Source organism: Rhamphochromis sp. 'chilingali' (genome assembly GCF_963969265.1).
Source record: "Rhamphochromis sp. 'chilingali' genome assembly, chromosome: 22".
In the NCBI taxonomy this organism is placed as follows: domain Eukaryota; kingdom Metazoa; phylum Chordata; class Actinopteri; order Cichliformes; family Cichlidae; genus Rhamphochromis; species Rhamphochromis sp. 'chilingali'.
The window spans coordinates 5184032-5210028 of NC_137950.1; the positions used below are offsets into that span (position 1 = coordinate 5184032).

The 25997-nt window shown below is 40.4% G+C and overlaps 1 protein-coding gene and 1 long non-coding RNA gene across 2 annotated transcripts; one reads left to right on the forward strand and one right to left on the reverse strand.

Annotated features, from left to right (window-relative positions):
- Window positions 1-12641: 12641 nt before the first annotated feature.
- On the forward strand, window positions 12642-15776 carry LOC308390670 (piggyBac transposable element-derived protein 3-like). Its single transcript, XM_080872905.1, has 3 exons — window positions 12642-12877; window positions 13282-14805; window positions 15045-15776. The coding sequence occupies exons 1-3, from the start codon at window positions 12849-12851 to the stop codon at window positions 15325-15327; spliced, it is 1836 nt and encodes a 611-aa protein (XP_080729031.1). The 5' UTR covers window positions 12642-12848; the 3' UTR covers window positions 15328-15776.
- Window positions 15777-23902: 8126 nt separating this feature from the next.
- LOC308391003 lies at window positions 23903-24722 on the reverse strand. Its single transcript, XR_013970542.1, has 3 exons — window positions 24526-24722; window positions 24363-24452; window positions 23903-24285 (listed from the first exon to the last, which is right to left on the reverse strand). It is a non-coding gene; the product is annotated as an uncharacterized lncRNA (long non-coding RNA).
- Window positions 24723-25997: the final 1275 nt, after the last annotated feature.

Sequence of the window (25997 nt, forward strand, 5' to 3'; positions counted from 1 at the left end):
TGTGCTGTTTAAGCAAGCAATCAACATATCACTGCAGCAACAAAGGAAGTGGAGTTTGCATGTTCCCCCTGTGCTTGCATGGGCTTTTCCCAGTTACTCCAGCTTTCTCCCACAGTCCAAAAATATGCATGGCTTAATTAGTGATTCGAAATTGACAGTAGGTGTAAATGGTTCTCTGTCCTTTTGTCAGACAAATTGTCCAGCATATACCCTGCCTATCGCTCTCGACAGCTGGGATGGCTCCAGTTCCCTGTGACCCTGAATTGGAAGAGTGGAAGAAATTGGAAGGACGGATAGAGTGAGGAAAAAATGACTGTGCTAATACGTCAAACTCAAAATGTTAGCTAGCAGCTACTATGATACAAGATAGACATGAATGTCCTCCTTTATCATGTGGGGTTTTTTTTCTAATGACCTTATAAATGACAAACATTTTGTTACAATGACTCAATTTAATGTGTCGATCTATATGGAGAAATATCAGCAAAACCCCAGTTCATTTTTCTACTGTGTTTTCTGTGATGAAAACACCAAAAGTGGAAAGGGGACCTATGATTTCCATTACCAAATCTATTTGTTGCGCAAACAAGGACTTCTATTTTCTGTCTCATTTTTAACTTGGAGAAAATTATTTGCTATCCAGCTTTTAACAGAGTGTAAGCACCTATGCAAGAGTTTAGCTTAGAAACATTGTGCGACTGAAAAGAGATGTCCAATGAATGTCATCTGCATAGCAGTGATAAGAAATGGAGGAGCTGTATTTATTAATAACAATCTTAATTTTTCAAATGAAGATTGCTGTTTGGGGTTTCTAAGAATGCCCTCAATGTGCAACTTCAGAAAAATCTCTGATTTTGATACATGGAGCCTTTAATTTAGATTTATTAGAGACCAAATAAGATGGAATTGCAGTAATCAATACGGGACGTAATAAGACTATGGACAAGGATGGCACTGGGTGATGCCACAGTGGCTCTCTCCGTCTTTTATATACATTGAATCTTGTCCTTGTATGCTTCCCTTAAAAAGGAAAAGATCTCCTTTGTCAGATGACACAGCAGCAGGTTCACAAATGCCCTTTGGCTCTGGGAACCACCACTGGTGCCAGATGTTGAGTTGCTGGGTTGGAAGTGAAAATTAAGAAAATGTGCAGGACACATGTGGTCCTTATCACTGTCTACATGCTGAAGCTGCAGTCTGAGTAAAAGCATGGATGGCTTGAAACTGCCTGTATTTTAAATGAAAATAAGAGTTGATTCTTTTTGGCCATGGTGCCACTGGTGGGTCTTCTCCTGTAAACATGGACCTACACAGTACACAGTATGTAAAGCCTACTATCACAAACCTGGGATTCAGAATGGACAGTGATTTTAGTTTGGATCAGTGCAGCTGTGAAATCCAACTTCACTGGATTTTCACCAGAGACGGCAGGTGAAAAAAAATCGATTGAAAGATCACTTTAAAACAGTAATCCATGCTTTTATTGCAGCTCTGGATTAGTGTAACTCCTCAATGTCTCATCTGCAGGTAGTGCAGAATGGTGCAACAGGGGTTTTAACTGGAACATGGAAGAGAGACCATATCACTCCTGCTTTATCCTCACTGCACTGGCTGTGTGTCCATTTTAGAGCTCATTTTAAAATTCTTAGTCCTTAAATAGCTGCACCCTGGTCCTCTGAGCTGCTGCACTTGCACACCCTTTCTAGTTTGAGATGTTGACATTATTTGTTGTAATTTTAATTCTATTTTATTTTTTATTGTTTGTTTTTTTTACATTTTTTCTGTTTTTCTGTTTTTTCTTTTGTTTCTATGTTCTGTTTTTAAAGTGCTTTATAAATAAAGTTACCCTGACTTACAGTGAAATGGAAGGATCCCAAATGAGCTCTTCACCACCTACGCCCCTGATAACTGGCAGATAGGTCCATGAGAGGAGAAAGGCTTCATCCCTCACAGTGTCACAGAGGACTGCTTGTGTGATGCCAGGAAGTAATATTTGCTGAAAGAAGGTTACGTTTTTATTTCTAATTGCTTTGCACACTGCGCAACATCTGTGATAATGTTTCCATCATCATCCAAAGACTAGAGAAGTGCTCTTTGTCTGTTGATCCAGGCTGTGCAGGCATATCAATAAAGACATATTTCTCATGCAGGGTGGAAATGCAATTGGGAAACCATCATCTTTGCAGGAATCTTACTTCCAATCAGTCATTCTTCATCAGATATGCATGTTCAGACTGGCACTTTACACCTGAGATATAAAGTATAAAGGTTCAAATATATGTGATCATATGCCTATGCTCTCCAAATCATTTAATATACTGTTTGTTACTGAAGTCAAGCATGCAGAAACCAAATCCAGAAATAAGAGACTGAATGTCGAAATTAAACTCACTTGATGCCCTGAAACACTCACTGAAAGCTAAAGTTCAATAACAGTTGTGGTCTCCAACCAACTGTCACCCAAACTGAAGATCTCCTAACCACAAAACATTGAACACACCACAGCAACACCCACACTGATTCTACAATTCTACAAGTGATTGCTGTGTAAAGTTTGTGGCTTTGCCGTAGCTATTTAAGAAGGCATTAATGCCTTATTCAGTGCTTTCACAGCTGTCAAATGGCCAAAAAAGCTTTTACAGGTTCAGGTTATTGATTAAAGATTTATTTAATAAACACCTTATAACACATAATAACAATGAGCTGATCCAGCTGGCCAACTATGACTAGATCAACATACTTTTAGAAACATAAAAGGGGGTAATTTTATAGGTCATTTACTATTGTTAGTTCAGCCAGTAGTGTCAAAATGTACAGTCAGCTGATGGCTCATGTTCTCTACATTATTTTCAGTCATTTTCTGTGCTGAGTGCTGTGATGTGTGAGGCTAGGTGATTAAAGATATCAGGCCTTCGGGTTTGCACAGAATCACTTTCTCTCCAACCCTCATCCTCCTCAAATTTGCAGACACTCCATTTGCCTTTAAGTTGTTTTTAATAACCCCAGTATACTACTTTCATGAATGCTGCAATATTCATCACACTAGACAGGCAATCTCAAGGAAGCTGTAGTACTGTAGTACTAGGCAATAAGAGCCCACTTGTCTCATTGTTGTGAGCTGGATGGACAGGAAATATAATCAGCATAATACATTTAGATACAGTAGAATCAGAAACACCTGGTAATACAAGACATGAAACCTTGCAGAATGAGCATTTCCCCCATACACAGACATAAAACATGTTCAGTATAATTCAGACTGTATAACTATTTTTTGTATTTTGATGCTATTAACATGCTTTTTAGTGCTGTTTAGTTTAATTTAAACATTTTAAGTTACATGTTAACTTAGGGCAAAGCATAGTTTATAATGATTAAAAACACTAATGAACATTACTGAATAAAATAATATAAAAACTTTTATAAGGAAACCAAGCTGTGACATTATAAGCTGCATTAACTTCTAATGAAATGAAAGAAAAATGAACAAAAAACACTTTTCTATTAAATATTTTCAGTTTTTTGTGATGTAGGTGACATGATCCTTTAAAACAACATGTACAAAGAATTTTTGACCTTACAATTGTTCCACAACAACAAACAACTTATCTCAGTAAAACGTTGTCTTTATCCCCATGGATTAGCACTCACTTTGGGACCTGATAAAGCGCCCACCAGTGATTTGGATAAACGTCCTGAGATTTCCTTTCAAACCCTCGGTGAAGCCGGCACTGAGAGAAACGTAACATTTCATTTCATTTCATTTCATTTTTATTTATTTCACACTTGGTACTACAATCAAACAAAACAACCACATCTTCTGTCAACAAAACACAACAACCATGTGTGAAAAGGAGCAGGAAGAAGAAAATATTCTTATTAAACCCTGCCCCCTATCTACCATCGAACTTATATCACCGGTGGGCACCAAAAATCAGGAACAAACTAATATTGACATTTCTCTCCGGTCGAATCCCAAACCAACATCACATTCATTCGCATTCTTCATACTGAGTTATCGTTTTAAACATATAACACTTTTTAAAACATTGTAAATTTATACAATTCTTTAAATCATAATGAAGTGAATTCCACAGTCTTATACCCCTAACCGTTGTGCTCATTAATCTTTGTGTAGTCCTGGCTAACTGATGTTTAAAATAAAATTTCCTTCTATTCTCTTCTCCCCTTGAACACATCAAAAATACTCTTTGTAACTTAAAAGGTAAAATATTATTTTTAGCCTTAAACATAATTAATAATGTCCGTAATTTCACTAAATCTCCTAATTTTAATAATTTTGATTCTATAAATAATTTATTTGTATGTTCTCTATATTTAACATTATGAATTATTCGTATAACTTTCTTCTGTAATAGGTTTAAAGGTTTTATGGTATTCTCATATGTATTCCCCCAAACTTCAACACAATAGTTGATATATGAAAAAAACAAAGAAAAATATAAAATACGCATTGTTTTATAATTTAATAAATCTCTTATACTACCCAAAATATAAATACTTTTGACCATTTTCTTTCTAATATGTTCAATATGAGATTTCCATGTCAAATTCTCATCCACTATTACACCCAAAAAACGAAATTCAGTAACTCTTTCAATCAATTCTTCCTCTATAAACATAATGACTTTATCCTCCTTTACACGATTGCCAAATATCATATATTTCGTTTTTGTCAGATTCAAAGATAATTTATTTACATCAAACCATTTTTTTATTCTTAACATCTCAGAAATCATAATTTCAACCAAGTCTTTCAAATTCTCTCCAGAGCAATAAAAATTTGTGTCATCTGCAAATAAAATCGAATTTAACCTTTTAGATACGTCACAAATATCATTAATATATAAATTAAAGAGTTTAGGTCCCAAAATAGAACCTTGAGGAACACCACATACAATCTTCAGTCTTTCAGAAGTATTGCCAAAATAATAAACATATTGCAACCTATTCTCTAAATAACTCATTAACCAATTCAATGCTACTCCTCTCACTCCATAGTTATACAATTTAGAAATCAAAATAGAATGTTGTATCGTATCAAAAGCTTTTTTTAAATCAACAAATACTCCCACTGTGTATTTATTATTATGTGTTGCAGATGAAATATCTTCAATAAAAGTCAACAACGCTAATGCCGTTGACCTATTTTTACGAAATCCAAATTGGTTTTCATGTATTAGTTGATATTTTTCAATAAAACTATCAAGTCTTTGTGCAAAGAGTTTTTCTAGCAATTTTGAAAACTGTGATAAAAGAGACACTGGCCTATAATTGTTAAAACTATGCTTATCTCCTGATTTATATAATGGTATTACTTTTGCCACTTTCATTCTGTCAGGGAATACTCCTGACTGTAGCGAAAGATTAAAAATATAACAAAGAGGAGTACTTATACAATCTATTGTCTTTTTAATTATGACCATGTCTATACCATCACAATCAGTAGATTTTTTATTTTTACAATTTTTTACGATTGCTACTATTTCTTTTATGGTAGTATCGGCTAAGAATATGGAATTAACCATTCTATTATCACCTATCCAGGCTTCCTCATCTCCTGGATCATCATTTTTCCTGATTAGATTTGCTAAAATAGGTCCAACATTTACAAAAAAAGAATTGAATTCGTTTGCTACTTCGGTCTTATCTTTAACAACTTGATTATTATTAATAAAATAATTAGGCCGAACTTTGGGTGTGTTCTTATTACCCAATACCTCTTTAAAAATATTCCAAATGCCCTTAATATTATTTTTGTTTTCCTGAAAAACTTTATTATAGTAATCTTTCTTAGCTTTCCTCAATATTAATACCAACTTATTTTTATATAGTTTATATTTCATTTCCGCGTTTTTAGTTCTATATATTATATACTCCCTATATAAATTATTTTTCTTTTTACACGCATTTGCAAGACCCTTAGTTATCCAAGGTTTCCTATTTATATTCTTTTTCTTATGCTTAAATAATATCAATGGACAATGTTTATCATACAAGGCCAAATATATATTTAGAAATACTCCGTATGCAATGTTGACCTCATTAACATAAACCTCCTTCCAGTCCGTTTCCATGAGATCTTGTCTAAACCTATTAATTGCTTCATCATTTCTTAACCTTCTATAACTCACAAAACTAGCTTCTTTCTTTCTTTTCATATTTAAATCGAAAATAACAAAGACTGGTAGATGATCGCTTATATCATTTATGATGAGGCCACTTTCAATATTATTCTCCAAACTATTAATAAAAATATGATCAATTAGTGTTTCTGATTTCTCCGTTATTCTACTCGGCTTTATAATTAAAGGATAAAATCCTTTACCATATAATAGTTCAAAAAAATCTGACGAAGCCTTATCATTTGTCACTTTACAAAGATCAATATTGTAATCACCACACAAACATACAGTCTTATTTCCCTTAACCTTACTCAATAAATTTTCTACTGCTTCTGTAAATAACTCAATCTGTGATCCCGGTTTCCTATATATACACGTTACAATTATATTACTTCTCTTTTCTATATCCAATTCTACTGTCACAGACTCCATTAAATCATCCATAACAACAGACATACATTCAACTTTTTTACATTTCAAATCACAATTAACGAAAAGTGCCACCCCTCCTGCCTTTGTCTTAATTCTATTCACAAAGTACAAATCGTATCCTTCAATACAAAAATTACAACCCTTATTCTCATCTAACCATGTTTCAGACAGAGCAATTATTTGAAACTTGCCTCTCAGACTATACAGAAAATCTTCAATCGAAGCAAAACTTCTATAAAGACTTCTGCAGTTAATATGAATTAAAGAAAATGTATTGGCTATATCAACCTTATCCCTGAATTGCTCCTCTGTAAAATAATCACATGTGACATTAATTGTATTAAGCACATTCCTTTCAGGGTCAATACCTACTTCAAAATCATATGATTTATAATCTGTGTCATCAAACATAATGCATAAATTATTCTAGCGCTATCTATTACCTCATAAGAAAGAAAAGGAAACAAAAAAAAGAGAAAAAAAAGGAGAAAAAAAAGAAAAAAACTGAAAAAGGAAAGAAAAGATCCTAAGCAATCTCACATTCATTTATCAACATATTTTAAAGTCCGTTGATCTTGTTATCTTCCATATCCAATTTTACAATTTCCTTTTGTCCTTTTCCTCCCGAAGTAGCATTTGACCTTGCCAAAAAAAAAAAACTAGTTATAGCCATAATTGGTCGCAACCATTTGTCTATCTTAATCATATTATCACGTATAATTGTCCAATTCCTCAAGTTCCTTAATCGTTACAACCTTGGCTTCTTCTGGTGTTCCATTCAGTTTAATCATCACTTTGCAATTCCTGGTCCAGGTTGCTTGAATCTTTTTCTCCTTCCGTAAAATACGAGCTTGTCTTGCAATATCTGCATTTCTTTTTGTAAGATGTTCATTCAAATATACTCCACTTCCTTTCAAAAGGCTGGACCTTCTCAGCAATTCTACTTTGTGTTTTCGATTGACAAATCTCACTACAATTGCTGGAGGAGCATTTTTGTGCCTTCTAGGAAGAGTATAGCATGCAGATATATTGTTACTATGCAGGGGAAGATTTTTACTCGAAAAGAATTCCACAACCTGCCGTTCCAACGATTGTAGCTCCTCCATCGGGGGCACGTCCTCTCCTCGTTTTGCACCAGTCCCAGATTCGGTAACTCTCGCATATACCAAATAAATAAGCTGAGATTCAAATGAGCGACTTCACATTTTCCGTTAATCCCACACAAATCTCTGACAGCAACAGTAAGCCCTCAGCGAAACTCCCTGCAGTGATCAACAAATATTCACACTCTGCTGCTAAATCTCACCTGATTGCTGAGCTTTGTCATCATACTCCCAACACCTAAAACACAGCCATTCAATTATATAGTGTGCCACACTTCTACCAATAACACATGCAGAGAAAATTGATTCTCAGTAATTTGGAGGTCCATTTTCTGCGGCTGTTCCGCTCATTGAATTCTGAATGGGTCAGTGTGAATAGTTATGGTTCCATTTATGGAGCTATATCGAACTATATTGGAATTCAACACACATTATACCTGTATATCACCTATTCGTCCTTTGTTCCACACAAACATTTTAAACACACTAAGCATGGCACTTTGTTTACAAAGTGATGGGTTCTAATTGCTGCAAATTCATAGCTCTGGTTTTCAAAAGCCGGGGGTGGCAGTCTGGGCACTCGGGGGCCACGTTTAATACCCAGAGGGACTGGAACAGAGCTGTTAATGAGCTAGCTCAGCCAATTACAGAGCAGTTATGCCTGTCTATGGCACCAAATAACAGTCTAGGCAGGCACTGGTGATGTGAGTGTGTAGATGTGTGTGTGTTTGGAAACTCTCAGATGTTCAGCCTTACTTGACAGGAACTGATACGAATCAGATTTTTTTAGAATTATTAGACGTTATCAAGTCCACAGAATATATTATATAGATTTAATCAAACAAGGTCAATTAGTAGCATGTAGGTAGGTACGGTAGCCCTGAGAGGCCAATCGGACTGCAACTTGAGAAAACACCAGCAATAGGAAAAACGACAACGGAAACAGGAAAAAATCAAAACAGAAATAGGAAAACACTGATTTCCAAAAGCACAGGGGAAGTGTTTCTGGGGAGACACTAACCCGACGGACCAGCTGCAGGAATCCAAGACATGGTCGGTGTGTTTTATCATGATTCATATAATACTGATGACGGATTTTTAGGCCAATAGTTAGGCTAACAAACTTACCTCTCATCTTTTCTTTCCTCACAAAACCGATAGATCCTCCACTTCTTTTAAGTGTCTCCCAGCGCAATTCTTAGCATATTTTGGTTCCTGCAATTGGTACGTCGGGTTATTGTCTCCCCAGAAACACTTCCCTTGTGCTTTTGGAAATCAGTTTTTTCCTATTCCCGTTGTGTTTTGTGTGGTTTTGAAGTGTTTTTCTTATTACTGGTGTTTTCTTAACTTGCAGTCTGTTTGGCCTCTCAGGGCCACCGTATGTAGGTCATAAAAACAGGAGGGGTTGTTTTTTGGAGGGGTTAGTCAGACAATTTTATTTATACAGCACGAAATCACAACAACAGTTGTATTGTAAGGTAGACCCTATAATAATACATACAGAGGAAAATCCCAACAATAATATGACCCCCTTTGACCAAGCACATTTGACAGTGACAAAGAAATTTAAAATATCCGGTCCAAAAAGTCTGTTTGACATGTTTTTTGGGTAACTGTCATGGTCCGCCGTACGCTGCTCTGGTGGTTGTGCTCACCTTCTCCATCAGGGCGGCGCCCGAGGTTCTGTTCTGTATTCCTCGCCATACTCACCTGCTGCTCATCCCGGCTGATTACTCCTGGCAGTATTTAAGGCCTCAGTGGAGTGTTGGTCCTCGCTAGATCGTTGTACTCATTTCAGTTAGTGCAGCCCCGGCTGTTTTCTGGGGTTTCTATATATAGCACTGTGTTTTTCTTTGTCCTTAAATACAAATTTCCACCTTTGGATTTTAATGCTGCTTTCTGACATTTACTAATGGAAAATAAAGTTTTGAGTTAGGTATGTCTTGTTCAATTTAAGGCCACTGTGATGTAATTATTCTCTTAATTGAGTCAGTCTTCCTTGAGTTCCCTTCATCTTTGGTGAATAAGCACATAGATCAAGCTAATTGGGGGATGAGGCACAATTTAATTATTCTGTAAAGAAAAATCATGTCCTTTGGAATTCATTTACTTTAAATAAGTGAATGAGTTCTGCCATCTTGTTAGAAACAGGCATACCTCAGGACTTTATGATGTTAAAACCGGACCAGATAGCAGACTGCACTGGGTATGGATTACAGGATTTAATGTTGCTATTTATTTTTAACTCAGCATTCATTAAAATGGTGGCCAGCCCTCCCTGGAGATCAGCAGGCTCAGGATGGAGGAGGGGAAAGAGGATGAGACCAATTTTCTTCCATTACCTGAGATTAGGATGCTCGGGATGGCTAAGTCCGTCTCATTTCAGGTTCAAGGACAGACACAATACAGATGGGCAGACAGGCAGAGGAGAAGTCTGAAAAGAAAATAGGAGTCGGAGGCAAACTGATGGATTGGAAGCTTAAGAGAGGGCAAAAGGTGCATGGTCTCTGAAGAAATCAAAGTAAAAGATGTTAGCCAGACAACATACACTGCCACAGACCATATCCTGGTTTGAATTAGAGCATACCTCTGCGTGTTGTTCTTTCTTTTTCCACCAGGGTGTGCACGCTTTAAAGATAACAATAAATCTTTCAAAGCCGTTTGTTTTCTATCACTCAAGGCAAATGTCAAATTCCTCCTTCCAGAAATAGATGGGGGCTTTTGATTTTTTTCTAATTAAATGACATAAATTCAACTGCAAACCATCACAACTCACATTAATCACATTATGAAAAATCTGATATATGTGATGTGTGCTTGCTTTGTTTTCATTTATAAAATGTTCCGGTCATTCCCCGGCATGAGTGTCAGTGCATGCTAATGCAGTTTCTACTGTTCATTGCTTTAAACCTGGTGTCCAGTGGTCAACATAAGGGTTTCAGATTTCCTGTATTTTTTACACTTTTTTTGACTTTGTATTTCTCTGCAGTTTCAGACAGCCAAAAAAGTTACTTTGCCCCAAATTTATTAAACTTGTCTTTGCACCCACAAATAGGTTCTAAATCTGAGGAAAACTCTGCTGTGTTACACTAAGACTGTGTTAGCATCTTATATCTTTGCATGCATGTTGTATGTTGGGGTTTTCCCTGGAGAATGAGAGTTTTCTTACTGGCTATGTATCTGGTAACAAGCAGTCACAGCTGTCATACAATCCTTTTTTATTCAGTTTAGAAAGATATTTTTAAAAAGTGTCCATTCCTGTCACAGTCCAATGCACTTTACTCGTAACATACACAGATGGCAGTTAACTCAAAATGCTGCTGCCAGGCTTTTTATATGTATCAAAAGGAGTAATTATATTATACTAGTTACTGCGTGACATGTTAGTTTTAGAATTGATTTGAAGGTTTCTTTTTTGGTTTTTAAAGTCCTACATGGTCCTGTCACATTACTCAGCCTCCTCGGGAAGATCTATGGAAGGGTACTGGAGCCTCAGATTATGGAGGAAAACTGCAGTTTTTCAATTCAATTCAATTCAATTCAATTTTATTTATATAGCGCCAAATCACAACAAAAGTCGCCTCAAGGCGCTTCATAGATACAGAGAAAAACCCAACAATCATATGACCCCCTATGAGCAAGCACTTTGGCGACAGTGGGAAGGAAAAACTCCCTTTTAACAGGAAGAAACCTCCGGCAGAACCAGGCTCAGGGAGGGGCGGCCATCTGCTGCAACCGGTTGGGGTGAGAGAAGGAAGACAGGATAAAGACATGCTGTGGAAGAGAGACAGAGGTTAATAACAGATATGATTCAATGCAGTTTTATCCTCTGGAATCCTGGACCTGCTCTGTATGTTCTTGAGGATATCTAAGGGTGCTTGGAGGTTTGTCTAACTAGTCTACTTGTGCTTTGTGGATTTAAAGAAGGCATTTTGTAGCATAGTAACGGAAGGCATCCAGCTTGGCTGTCCCAGGACCTCGTCACTACTTTTGGTGGATGATGTGGTTGTTGGTTTTTTCAGGTGGTGGCTTCTAGCTCTTACTGGAGCAGTTTGCAACTAGGTAAGAGGCAGTGTAAATGAGATTGGCATCAATTTAAAGCCTCAGACTGGTTTTCAGCTGGAAAACGGTGGAACCCCAAAGGTTGTGCCAGTAAGTTAGGAGAAAGCACGTTTTATCTAATATTCATACACATTCACACTCCGATGAACAACTACACAAACAGATTGTCAAGGAAGAACTGATTTCATTGTGTCTTTGGCTACGTTCACACTGCAGATGAAAGCACATCAAATCCTACTTTTTTGAGCCTATGCGACACATGTCCGATCATGGTATGACAGTGTGAACGGCACAAATCCGATATTTTCAAATCCGATCTGGGTCACTTTCGTATGTGGTACTGAATCCGATACATATCTGATGTTTTAGAAAGCAACTGCTGTTTGAACGGTCATCGCACTAAGTCACTGACACAAAACAGACGCCAATTATCAGCGCTGGAGAAGCACCCGAGAAGACATCGCGAACGCTTCCTGGCCATCCAGTGTAGATGTCAGTGAAACTGTTGGGAAGACAACGTTGGAGAAACGTGAACATTTTATTTGAACTGTATAATCTGCAGATTCTGACAGAAATCTGCAACTATCCTTTGAAGCACCGCTCCTCTCTAAAACAGCAATAAGGATCATTATTAGGCCAAATGTAAATAACTTTATAACTTAAAGCAAAATTGGGAAACGTAAAGTCCGAAACAAGTCTTTATATTAAGGGCCATCAGTCAAACAATACTGTTTGCTCTGGGTCTGAACAGAGCGCGTTGTGTGTGACGTCTTCTTTTGCGCATGCGGGACGCTTTGAGCGTTCACACTAGAGCGCGTTTGCTGTCACATTTTATTTGTAGTGAACAAGCAGACAAAGAAATCGGATTTGATCAAAAAATTGGAATTGAGCATTAACCCTTTTTGCCCCACTGGCAACAATTGTTGCCAAAGTTTATCACTGTCATTTTCGACTCACAATAAAAAATCTCAAAGGTACTAATGCAACTTTTTCCACTTATATGCTAGTAGACAACTTAGACAAAGGTTTTGATTTTTAAAAAATCGTTTCCAAGTGCTTCCTATCGCATGACATCATCTGCTTCCCGCTCTTTCTGGCTGAAGACATGGCGGATGCAAATCATCCTGGAAAGAGGTAATTTTCATAAATTTCTTATGACTTTCCCCCCAAACATATTTATAATTATTTAATCATTCAAGTCTCTAGAGTAACCCTCCCCAAAAAAATTGTACCTAGGATAAATATTTTTTTGTTCATGGGCTTATTTCTGTGAGTGGCAACAAAAGTTGCCAGTGGGCACATAGCATGTCGCTAACTAAAGGAAAACACTGTCTGCAGGATTGCTCCTAATTTACTTATTTAAAATTGTAGAATGATGTACAATGGCTCATTTTAGTCCTTTTAGAATAATTCCTAGCTAAATAAATTCACAGGTATTCAAGGCCTCTGTGTATAGGATTTTTATACATTACCATACATCATTTTCTTGCTAGCTAAAATTCGCTTGCTAGCTAACATGTATGTTGTCCTTTCCTTAGGTACACCGTAGCAGAGATCCTGGCCATGCTGCAGGACTCTGAAACTGTGGCGGACATCACAGTTGTGCCTGAGTCAGAAATGCACGCACATGACACAGACTGTGACAGTGACCAATCTGATGATGAGGCCACTGGTGACCATAACCGCCTCCCATCAAGAATACTCAAAGGTGAAGGCTTTCTACCTAATTCGGACATGCAGCTGCCAAATCCCCCCGATGATGATCCTGGGTGCTCATCCTCAGTGAGTCAGACAGAGACTAGAAAGGTCAGTGGCACAAATGAAAATGTGACCAGTCAGATTGTTGGGCCCATGCTCCACAAAACTAAGAACCAAGACAGGAAATTCAAAAAAATCAAAATTGCGGCCAAAGCACCAGCACAAGCCAACAAAAAATATCAGATCCCTCGCTATGTCCCCAAAGAACATGATCCTGGCTTCACATCAGATGATCCAGTGGATATCTTCCTCACATTTTATCCCAAGTCCCTCAGAGATGTCACACTGGAAATGTCCAATCTCTACACTGAACAAAAAGGGAAAACGCTCAACCTGACTGAGGATGAACTTCTTACATTCTACGGTATTCTGTTGATCAGTGGATACAACACAGTCCCAAGGCGGCGTCTTCTCTGGTCAGACGATTGTGATGTCAGCAACAATGCTGTAAAAGATGCCATGCGGAGGAACAGGTTTGATGAAATTATGTCTTCTGTTCATTTAGTAGACAACATGAAGATCACAGCTGACCCGTTCTTCAAGGTGCGTCCCCTTTTTAAACATCTAAATGACATCAACAACGCAATCCCGATAGCAGAACATGTGGCAGTAGATGAGATGATGATTGAGTATTTTGGAAGGCATGGGTGCAAACAGTTTATTAGAGGGAAGCCTATTCGTTTTGGGTATAAAATATGGAGCTTAGCATCCTCCTCCGGGTTTGTCCATCAGATGGAGCCATATGTAGGAAGCCACACACATCTGGTGGAAACTGGACTTGGTCAGGGTCCAAGTGTGGTTCTTGGCCTGGCAGAGAAAGCTGAAGTGCCACCTGGAGTCAAGTTTTACCACGACAACCTCTTCACAACCCTGTCCCTGGTGGATGAGATGACCCTGAGAGGCTATGGCAGCTGTGGCACGATGCGACAAACTCAGCTCCATAACGTTCCCTTCACAGCACCCCAGACCTTCAAGAAGACACCCAGAGGAGATGCTGAGTATCTGGTTGAGGCAGAGAAGCTGATTGTAAGGTGGAATGACAACAGCGTGGTCACCGTGGTGTCGAACATGGAGAGGGAGTTCACCGAAACTGAGGCGAAGAGATGGAATAAACAGAAGCGGACTATGGACAAGGTCAGACAGCCCAAGTGTATCCAGGACTACAACACACACATGGGAGGAGTGGACCTGCATGACCAGTTTGTCAGCCACTACAGAGTCAACATCCGGTCCAAGAAGTGGTGGTGGCCATGCTTCAGCTGGGCCCTGAACAGTGCCATGGTGAACAGCTGGTGCTATTACAGGTACACAAGGCTGTATGTTATTTAGTGATATCACAATCGAGTTGGTGATGTTTGACTCGAGGTCATCGCTAGTGCTCTTCGGTCGACAAGAGCAACAGTGATGATATCCAGACCAACATCACAAACTCAAGTGTGATATTGCTTTTACAGAACATTCTACATATGGGGCATGACGTTGTAGAAAGGATGAAACGATGCACATTCATGCATCTATCATGCTTGTTTTGTCATTCATTTAGGTCCTGGAAAAGCGGGGAGAAGGATCTCCTCTCCTTCCAGAGGCTGGTAGCCCAGACCCTCCTCCTGCGCCATGGAACAAAGCCAAGTAGGCAGGGCAGAAGATCTTCAATGGCGGTGGCGATAACTGATGCCACCAGGTTTGATAATTTGAACCACTGGCCCTGCAACACTGGTAGCAGGTACAAGCGATGCAAGAACTGCGGCGGACGCACATCATTTGCGTGTGGAAAGTGTGATGTGCCACTACATGTGGAGTGCTTCAAGAAGTACCACACTGAGTAGAACATGCATGAAAGATGATGGAATGTATGGGAAGAAATATGTTATATATGTATATATGTTTTTAGAGGTTCTAAGAAAAAAATGTTTGTTGAGTTTTTGAGTATAAAAAAATTGAGAATAAAGAAATCAGTTCAAATTGTTTGATGTTTTGAATTTTATACAGGGGGAACCTGAGGCTCCACCTTTTTGTTATTATTTATTATGACTATATTATTATTTTGTTCTTATTATATTATTATTATTACTTCTCTATTATTATTATTAGGTGACATTTGACCTAGTGACAAGCTGTGTGACTACTGGCAACAATTGTTGCCAGTCATAAAAATGCTATTTTCTTCAAAAAAAAGTACAAAATGGAAAAAATAAATACATAACATGATTCAGAGGGACTCAACTGATAAAATGATATGCCTTACAACTCTGAAAAAAATCTGGGCACAAACGGGTTAAGACCTGCAGTGTGAACGTAGCCTTTTAAGTTTTAAAGCTTGGATTTATAGAATGCTGTATTGCCTGCAATGACAGATTTATGTGTGACCCGTGGTAGGTGTAGCATTCCAGCCGGACTTTATTCAGACGATGCACTCAATGATCATTACGGATGGACCATGGTGGGGTATTCCAACCCATTTATTCACAAATTGCCATAGACACATCGTAAGAGCTGTAATCATAACATAAAACAAATAAACATTCACTTGATATAACCACGTTTCTGTTATGCTAATCAATTCACAGAAAAGGCACAGGAGGTGCTAGCATCAGCCTGCTAGATCGCTCATAAACTTATTAACAATCAAGTAATACATTTACAAATTGTCCGAAATGTAAACAACAAGTACAACACACAAACATACCTGTTCGCCTTCCAGCTAGATGCTAATTTTAAGATGGATGGAAAACGATAACCTTCTCATTAATCCTTTCTGCGGCAAGCAGTTGCGGTACGATCTTCCTTCCCGGAAGTTGCCCGTTCCGAATTTCAAAATAAGAGTCTAATCTATATTATAAGGTATAATTCGTTCAGGGATTTAACTGTTTGAAAAATATCAAATAAACAAATAATCTGGGTCATTTACACTCTCACCAAATCATTAGTGTTCAAAAACATAACTCCATAAACATAGGAAGAAAGAACACAATGATTTCATAATACAAATAATGACCAAACAACAGAAGCATAGTATGCAAGGAATGGACTAGTCACCTTCCAACAATAAGACTAGTTTTTGAACTGGCCGTTCGAGCACTGACCGCTTAGTAAGACGTTCAACATTTTTGCCAAGTTTCCTGTCACCTAGACAGAGCTTCACTCTCCTAACCAGTCCATCTCTGTCCATTGTAGTCTCTACGACTCTTCCCAACCTCCATTCATTTCTGGGCAAGTCTTCATCCTTCATTATGACTATATCCCCGATCTGCAGGTTTCTCTTTGGGGTGTGCCAGCGTTGTCTAAAGGCAATGTTGGCTAAGTACTCTTTCTGCCAACGGCTCCAGAACTGCTCGGCCAAATATTGTACGTGGCGCCATCTCTTTCTCGCATACATATCTTCCCTTATGAACTTGCCGGGGGGAGGAAGGGCCATGGTAGACTTCAGGGTAAGTAAGTGGTTTGGTGTCAGTGGCTCAAGACTGTTGGGATCATGTAGGTTTTCAATAGTGAGAGGACGACTATTAACTATCGTCATTGCTTCATAGAAGAATGCTCGGAGGGAAGCATCAGGTAGGTTTCCAGGTGAGAGTCCAAGGGTCGCGTTGAGAACACTCCTGACTGTTCTAATTTGACGCTCCCACACTCCACCAACATGACTTGATCCAGGAGCATTTAGGATGAAGTCACACTGCTTCTTAGAAAGGAAGTTCGTCAGTTTATCACCATCTAATTCCGTGAGGGCTTCCTGTAGTTCATTCTTGGCTCCTAGGAAGTTACTGCCTTGGTCAGATTTGATCTGGCGCACGGCTCCACGCATAGCAATGAAGCAGCGCAGTCCAATTATGAATGAGTCTGTAGATAGATCCTCCAGCATTTCAATATGGATGGCTCTGGAGGAGAAGCAGGTGAAAAGGAGACCATATCGTTTTCGCACACTACGTCCTTGCTTGCTATAGAAGGGTCCAAAGCAATCCATTCCACAGTAGGTAAAGGGTGGAGATGGATTTACTCGCTCTGGAGGGAGATCGGCCATTTTCTGTTCTTCTGTCCGTCTCCGAAGCTTCCGACAAACTACACATCGGCGAAGATAGGATGCAACCGTCCTGCCAATTCCTGGTATCCAGTAACCTCTTGTCCTAATTGCACTGAGAGTCATTCCCTTGCCTTGATGTTTGACTTCTTCATGACAGTATGCTATGATCATCCTTGTAACATGATGTTCCTTTGGAATGATGGTAGGGTGTTTAACTGAGAGAGGAAGGTTTGAATCACGGAGTCGACCTCCCACCTTAATCACACCATTGTTGTCCAAGAAGGGGTTGAGGTGATGTAGCTTGTTATGAGGTGGCAGCTGACAACCTTTCTTCAGTAGCCGCACTTCCTCCGAATATGTTTGTCTCTGCAGATCTTTGATGATGAGGCGCTCGGCTTCTTCTCTTTCCTGCACTGTAGAGAGGCCGATTGACTTATCCTTGTTGATCCTTCGAAGAATGCGAGCCACTGCACAGATGGCGCGAGTCCAGGATGAGAACTTTGCCAGCCGATAAGTAAGAGAATCTTGTTCTACAGTTTCCGTGTTTAGAGTCCGTGTTTCCTTAACTTCTGGATCTCCGACTGACAGTTCCGGAGCCACTTCTTCTGAGAGGTCAACTCCCTTTTCCCATAGAAATGCAGGGCCGGTAAACCAGTCCGATGATATTAGCTCATGGACAAAACAACCTCTAGAAGCACGATCCGCAGGATTCTGGTCAGTAGGGACGTATCTCCATTGCCTTTGATTCGTGTAGAGATGTATCTTCTGGATACGGTTGGCTACGAATGTATGAAAACGTCGAGCCTCATTATTGATGTACCCTAGTACAACCTTGGAATCGGTCCAAAAATGCTCTTCAATGTCCGCATATCCAAGTTCTTCCTTCAAAACATTGCTGGTTTTCACAGAGATGACTGCAGCCGTCAACTCTAATCTTGGGATCGTGGTGACCTTTGTTGGGGCGACGCGAGATTTGGCCATGACTAAAGCACAGTGGATGTCTCCTTCTTCATTGCTAAGCCTCAGATATGAACACTGTCCATAGCCAGTAGTGCTTGCATCGGAGAAGTGATGTAACTCACGTTTAATAACCCTTCCGAAATCTGCCGGGGCATAACTTCGGGGTATATTTATCCTCTCCAAGTTGTTGAGGTCGTTTTTCCATTTCTCCCACCGTGGACGAAGTTCGTTGGTTAGAGGGTCGTCCCAACCTGTTCCATGGCAGCACATCTGCTGCAGCACTTCCTTTCCAATGAGCAAAAAGGGGGCTATGAGACCCAAGGGATCGTACAGGGATGCAACAATGGACAATATGCCTCGACGTGTTGCAGGCTGTTCCTTAAGGTTGGTGCTGATCTTCAGGCAGTCTGATTCGACGTGCCATTGGATACCCAACGCTCTCTCTGAAGGTAAGTTATCAAAGGCAAGGTTGAGGTCTTTAATGTCTGATGCACGTTCAGTTGCTGGTATGCTTACCAGGACAGCTTTGTCATTGGACACAAACTTGTGGAGCCTAAGACCACCCAGGGCACAAAGTTTTCTGGCTTCTTCTGCTAACTTGATAGCCTTCTCTGAGCTGTCTGTACTTGTGACTCCATCGTCGACATAGAAATTTCTCAGAATGAACTGAGAGCCTAATGGGTATCGGTCTTTATTTTCTGTAGCCAAATGCTTCAATCCGTAGTTCGCACAGCCAGGCGATGAGGCTGCGCCAAAGATATGCACCCTCATACGGTATTCTTGGGGCTGTGCACCGAGATCTCCTTTCTTCCACCAAAGGAAGCGCATGTAATCCTGGTCTGACTTCTTCACATGAAATTGGTGAAACATTTTCTCTATGTCGCACATCAATGCAGTGGAGTGCAACCGGAAGCGAAGAAGTACACCGTTGAGATTGTTCATCAGGTCAGGACCAGTGAGCAGATGATCATTCAAACTGGTTCCCTTGTACTTGGCAGAGCAGTCGAACACTACGCGCAGTTTGCCTGGCTTCTTGTCGTGGAATACACCGTGATGAGGTATGTACCATTTTTCGCCCTCTATCCCATCATCGTGGACTTCCTCTGCATCACCCCTTTCTATGACCTCCTCCATGAACTTGATATACTGTTCTTTGTACCCTTCATCCTTTAACAGCTTCCTCTTTAGATGGCTCAGACGTATGACTGCAAGCTGTTTGTTGTCAGGTAAGGTAGGTCTCTCCTTAAAGGGCAACGGCATCTCGTAGTGACCTAGACTGTTCTTTTCGATGTGGTTCTTGAGTTTGTCCAGGAACAGGATGTCCTCCTGAGACACTGGTTTGCCGTCTTCCTTAGCATCCTTAAAGTCAGACTCTAGAATGCGAATGGCATCTGCCGGAGTGACTGGTGGGAGCTCCCTGACTGCAACTCGGAAGCACTGTCCCGCCGTACTTGAGGTGTCGGGGCATGTCAACGTACCACCAACTATGCTCCATCCTAAGTCGGTATGAATTGCATAAGGCTCATCGTCTCCTCCTGATATGACGTCTCTTGGTGCCATTGCTCGTGCGCAGTTATAGCCTATCAATAAACCAACCTCACAGTCCTGTAGAGGTGGAATCTCTTCTATGACCTTGGAGAGATGATTCCACCTTTTAGCTGTCTCGCATGTTGGGATATGGGCTCTGTTTACTGGTATGCAATCCTTGGTATAAGCAGGAGGAAGGTCGATGAGGAGGGAAGAGCGATAACCCCGAACACAAAGCCCTGAGACTCTTTGGCTCTTTACGATCACGTCGCGTCCAATCATCGTAGTTAACTTCAGCTTAACTGGACAGGAATCTGCCTTTAATACATCACTCAGTTCCTGGTCAACAAACGTCGTGTCGCTTTGCGTGTCCAGCAAGGCGTAAACCAGTTTCTCAGTTCCTGTATCCTTTTTTGACACCCACACAGGCACAATCATTGATGTGTTAGTTGGCTGTCCAGTAATCACTGACATTGAAGTTGCAGCAGCCTCCGTTTGGCCGGCATTGCTCAGGATAGTGGTTTCCTGTGGCAGAACTCTTTCCTTCTTTAAATAGTTGTCATCGTGTAAACAAGTGGGATGTTTACCCTTGCACGTGTTGCATGAGTGTCGATGTCGACAGTCTTTTGCACTATGTCCAGGTTTGGTGCAGCCATAGCAGAGCTTATGTTCTCTGACAAAATCTCGACGCTCCTCCAGAGTTTTAGCAATAAACTTGGGACATCCATGTAGTCTGTGTTGATTATTTTGACAGAAGGCACAAGGAGACCTTTCCTTTCCTTTAACTGGCTTGAGCCTCTCGGTGTCAGCCTCAGTCTGTGTGTTTAGAACGCTTGCCTTGTTCCTCTTAGGGTCTCTGCTGCCTTGTTTTGCAGTGCTCGACTCAGAGCTGCGGAGGGCATAAGCTGAGGTGATTGGATTGCAAGCAATCTCTGCCTCTGTCGCCATAAATGTGGTGAAGTCCTTAAAACTGGGGAATTCCTTATTGCCCTTTAAGGCTTCAGTAACCTTCCTGTTCCAGTGAGATGCTATCCACTCTGGTAGTTTAAGGATTAGCTTCTTATTCTCTTCACAGTCGTTCAGTATTTCGAGGCTCTTCACATGTGTCATTGCATCTTGGCAAGCGTTTAAGAAATCTGAGAAGTCTCTTAATCCTTCTGCATCTCTTGGTTGGATCTTTGGCCAATCTGTAAGCTTATCTCTGAAGGCTTTCTGTATAATAAAGGTTTGGCCATATCTGTTATCCAGTTTGTTCCACGCATCCTTATAAGCGTCGCTGTCATTCCTATAGAAAGTTCCTTCTAATGTTTTACGAGCTGGGCCGCCTACATACTTCCTCAAGTAATAAAGTTTGTCTGCTGGGGAGATGGCCTTTTTGTCAATAAGTGACATGAATGAAGTTTTCCACTCAATGAACTGAATGGGGTCCCCACTAAATACAGACGGCTCTGGAACTGGAAGTCTATTTAGAGCCATACTGTCTTGTAGGGCTTGGGCAAGGGATGACACGTTTAGGTCGGGTGGCGATGCTGTGATGGTGGGAGTTGGAGGGTTGATAGCAGGGGGAACATGATGATTTCCCACTGAACTATTAGAGGAATGGAGACTGCCTTCCTGCGAGGCTACCTGGCTGTAGACTTGCAGTTTGGCCCGAGCAGCCCTCAAATTCTTTTCTGCTTGAAGGCGTTCAAGTCTGCGTTTTTCTACTTCCATTTTTCTGTGCTGTTCCTCTATCTTCTCCATTTGTCTCTCTTCTTCCAGCAACCCTTCAAATTCGACTTCCTTAGCAGCTAGCTCTGCTGCTGCATCCGCCTGTTTGAGTGTTAGAGTAGTGCTTTTGTGACTACGGATTGACTTTGTCACTCTAGATGCAGTGGATCCATAGATGGAGCGTGCGTAGCTGTTCTTAAGCAGCTCCCTGAGACGGCAATGTACTTGTTCTGCATCATAATCACCATCGAGATCTGACATTCTCTCGTAGGTAACTTTCATAATTTCGGCTGTAACTGCCTCACAACTGTCAACGTGACGTCTTAATTCTGGAGAAGGTGTAATGTGACTTCGTATTTCAAGGTAAGTGTTTAACACAGTTTCTTTCTCTTTCTCCAAAGAATCCATCAAAGATGCCAGCTCGCCTTTACTAATGTCTGACTTGAGCTGCTCTCTTGACTCTCGGGCTCGAATCTTCCATCTTTCGTACGTTGAGATGAACTTTCTTTCCCTTTTTCTTGCTTCCTCCTGCTGCATTTCGAGCGCCTTTGGAGTTGGGATTTTTGTTCGAGTGGAACGTCGGAGGCCTTCCTTAAGCTCACCTTGTAAGTTGTTCAACGTTTCTTCTCTGCGTTGAATTTCCTTCTCCAAAAGTTCTATTTCCGTAGTTTCTGATGTGTCTTCAAGAGACGCCTTAAGCCCTTTGATTTTATTCTGCAGGTCGACTATCTGATGCTCTAGTTCTGTTTGTGAGGAGGGAGTCTCCATTTCCTTCATGTTTATGTTATTTACTTATCTAATTTGCAGGCTTTAGTTAATGAGCTGCTTGTGGTTACTATAACTTAAAGGCTGCATTAACAGATGGGAGGAGAATCTCTGCACTTTAAACCAAGTTGAAATAGAAGCGGATAACCAACACAACATTGAGAAGAAATGTATAAAATAATAAATGCAACCTGCTAGCTGTTGCAAACTGATGTGGTAAAGTAAACCTCTTATGCTAAACACAGATCAATACACCATTACTATTGTACAGTTACAAATTGAACTAAATGCCCCTCTTTCACCCCCTTTTTGGTCAGTAGAAAGAATGATAAATATACAGTAGTGGTGGTAAATACCAATAAACAAAATTACTTCACTTGTTATTACTTCATGTCCGTTGTGTCTTAATGCAGCAGATGTCCACAGTAGTTGACGACCTTCTCTCTCCCTTTAACCACCACTGATGAGAATGAATGTCCTTTCCTTGTCGATTAGAATGAAATGTTCCATACCTTTTCTGACCGTCACATCAAACCATTAAGCCAGCTGCATGATGATTATAAAGTCTCTGTCTAGAAGACCCATAGAATGGCACTGAGTTGCTCCGTGAAATGTCTTGTCAATCCCAGACGAATAGCAACACAGCTCCGTGACTCGTCCTCATGGTTCTGTGGTGCAGGATGGCAGCAGGATGATGCGGGGGATCAGCTCTTACTGTAGCATTCCAGCCGGACTTTATTCAGACGATGCACTCAATGATCATTACGGATGGACCATGGTGGGGTATTCCAACCCATTTATTCACAAATTGCCATAGACACATCGTAAGAGCTGTAATCATAACATAAAACAAATAAACATTCACTTGATATAACCACGTTTCTGTTATGCTAATCAATTCACAGAAAAGGCACAGGAGGTGCTAGCATCAGCCTGCTAGATCGCTCATAAACTTATTAACAATCAAGTAATACATTTACAAATTGTCCGAAATGTAAACAACAAGTACAACACACAAACATACCTGTTCGCCTTCCAGCTAGATGCTAATTTTAAGATGGATGGAAAACGATAACCTTCTCATTAATCCTTTCTGCGGCAAGCAGTTGCGGTACGATCTTCCTTCCCGGAAGTTGCCCGTTCCGAATTTCAAAATAAGAGTCTAATCTATATTATAAGGTATAATTCGTTCAGGGATTTAACTGTTTGAAAAATATCAAATAAACAAATAATCTGGGTCATTTACAGTAGGTACCTATTTAAAATAGGACAGAGCCGTAGGCGCACAGTCAGTTTAAAAGAGTTTAATTTTTAATACAAAATAAAAGAAACAGTGTAACAGCAGCACCTAAAAACAATTAAAAACGTTACCTTATTAAAAAAACGATAAGACTGTACGATTGCCCGTGAGGCAGGACAAGCGCTGCGGAGAACAGTTTAAAAACAAATCGACATAGCACACAGGTTAAAAATGGACGGCAACTCACACATGACCCCAAATGGGTAAAACACTATAGAAAAAAAAGGCAAATCTTCGGTGCCGTCTTCACTCGGGCCCCCCGCTGTGCATGCAAGAGCGGGGAGACAAAAAAGGATTTGTTTTCCCTGCAGCGCCTTCACCGCCTGCGAATCAATATCTGTGGTGCCTACTGATACAGAAAAAGTAAAACAAAAAACCAAAACCATCGACAGCCGCAGCAGTCAGTCTGTCGGCTTACACCAGTTTAAAACAAATTAAAACACACTGATGTGTCGGGTCCTTTGCCCGCAGCCAGAAATCCACCTGGCAAAGCAGCAGCTCGGTACTCTGTGAATAAAAGGCAGGAGATCACTAGCTGGACAATAAAACACAGGAATATTCCTCCACTGAATTGGTTTTGTTACCTGTCCACAAGTTCGTGTCACACCCTAATAAATGTGGGTCAGTGGCGATGAAGTCCACTATACCGTTCTCACGGGAGCAATGTTTCCCACCTACAAGGGTGCAAATAACTGTAAACCTCTGCCAACAGCCAGAGCTCAAGTGGTACATTTTTGTGTAACCTACCGTTCTAACAGAAGTTTAGGGGAAGACCCGTATCAGACTTTCGTAGTTAAGAAACACCAACTTGCCCAACTCGGACCAAGCACTCGCAGTTTCAGGTTTGCAGAGGAATACCCAATTGCCCACACCTGCGCTTATGAAAGGAGCGAAGACCAGCTCCGCCCACCAGGGGTGGTCCCAAGTCTCCAGGTCTCACCTGTCACATTCGGTAAATGGTAAATGGCCTGTATTTATATAGCGCTTTACTAGTCCCTAAGGACCCCAAAGCGCTTTACATATCCAGTCATCCACCCATTCACGCACACATTCACACACTGGTGATGGCAAGCTACATTGTAGCCACAGCCACCCTGGGGCGCACTGACAGAGGCGAGGCTGCCGGACACTGGCGCCACCGGGCCCTCTGACCACCACCAGTAGGCAACGGGTGAAGTGTCTCGCCCAAGGACACAACGACCGAGACTGTCCGAGCCGGGGCTCGAACCAGCAACCTTCCGATTTATCTGGTATATCTTTTATGTACTGTACACATTACAGTCACTTCAACTGAACCTCAGTTTAAACCTCTGTGAGATGGTTTCCAGCAGCTAAAACTGAGGTTCAATGGCCAAATCATTTAAAGTGATGCTGTTTATCTTTTGGGCTTATTAAGTTAGAGTTAATTTTTAATCTCTTATTATTTACCTATTTACCTTTATTCATTGTGTTCATGTATTCATTCTATTTATTTATTGTTATTTTTATCCAAGGAGAAGCCAAACTGAACTTCTCTCTCCCGTGTATAATGACAATAAAGATCATCATGGTAAGGAATTGTAATGCTTCACATGTTAACAGCAATAGTGGGATAGATGTTTCTGCTTGAATATGTTGTGACAGAGTTGAAAATCATTTCTTTACCACATATAAACTCATGATAGCAGATATCCAATGGTGTGTTTTAAAGATCAAAATTCATGCACAATAAAATTCAGTGCATGAATAGTACAGTAGTTGACATGCAAAGCAGCAAATACTATTATATTTTTATAGGATAGATGTTTGTGTACGTTACACGAGCAAACAAATCATTACATTTACATTCAGCTGTGTTAAAGACCTGTATTTGAAGCAATGTGCTTTGCTGTGATAAACTGTTCCCAGTTGATTAGTGTTACCAGTCCATTTGTTGTGATGGGGCTCTGCTGATGGTCTGAGCTGGAAAGCCTCGTGGTTTCACAGTCCCTCTGTCCTCCCTGTGCTTGCTCACCATTTTTCTATCTCTCTCCCTTTGCCTTATTGCTCTCTCTCCTTTCCTCTCGCTCCATCTGTGTGTGTTAACCTCACCTTGTGTTTTAGCTCAGCTCACCTCTTCCTAATGGTCTTGTCTACTTAAGATGGTGGTTTGTCTTCAGTCTTTGCTGGGTCATTGAAATAGTCTGCTCGCTGTTTCTCATCTATTTTTCATGGTAGAAGTCGCTTATATTGTTTGTCCT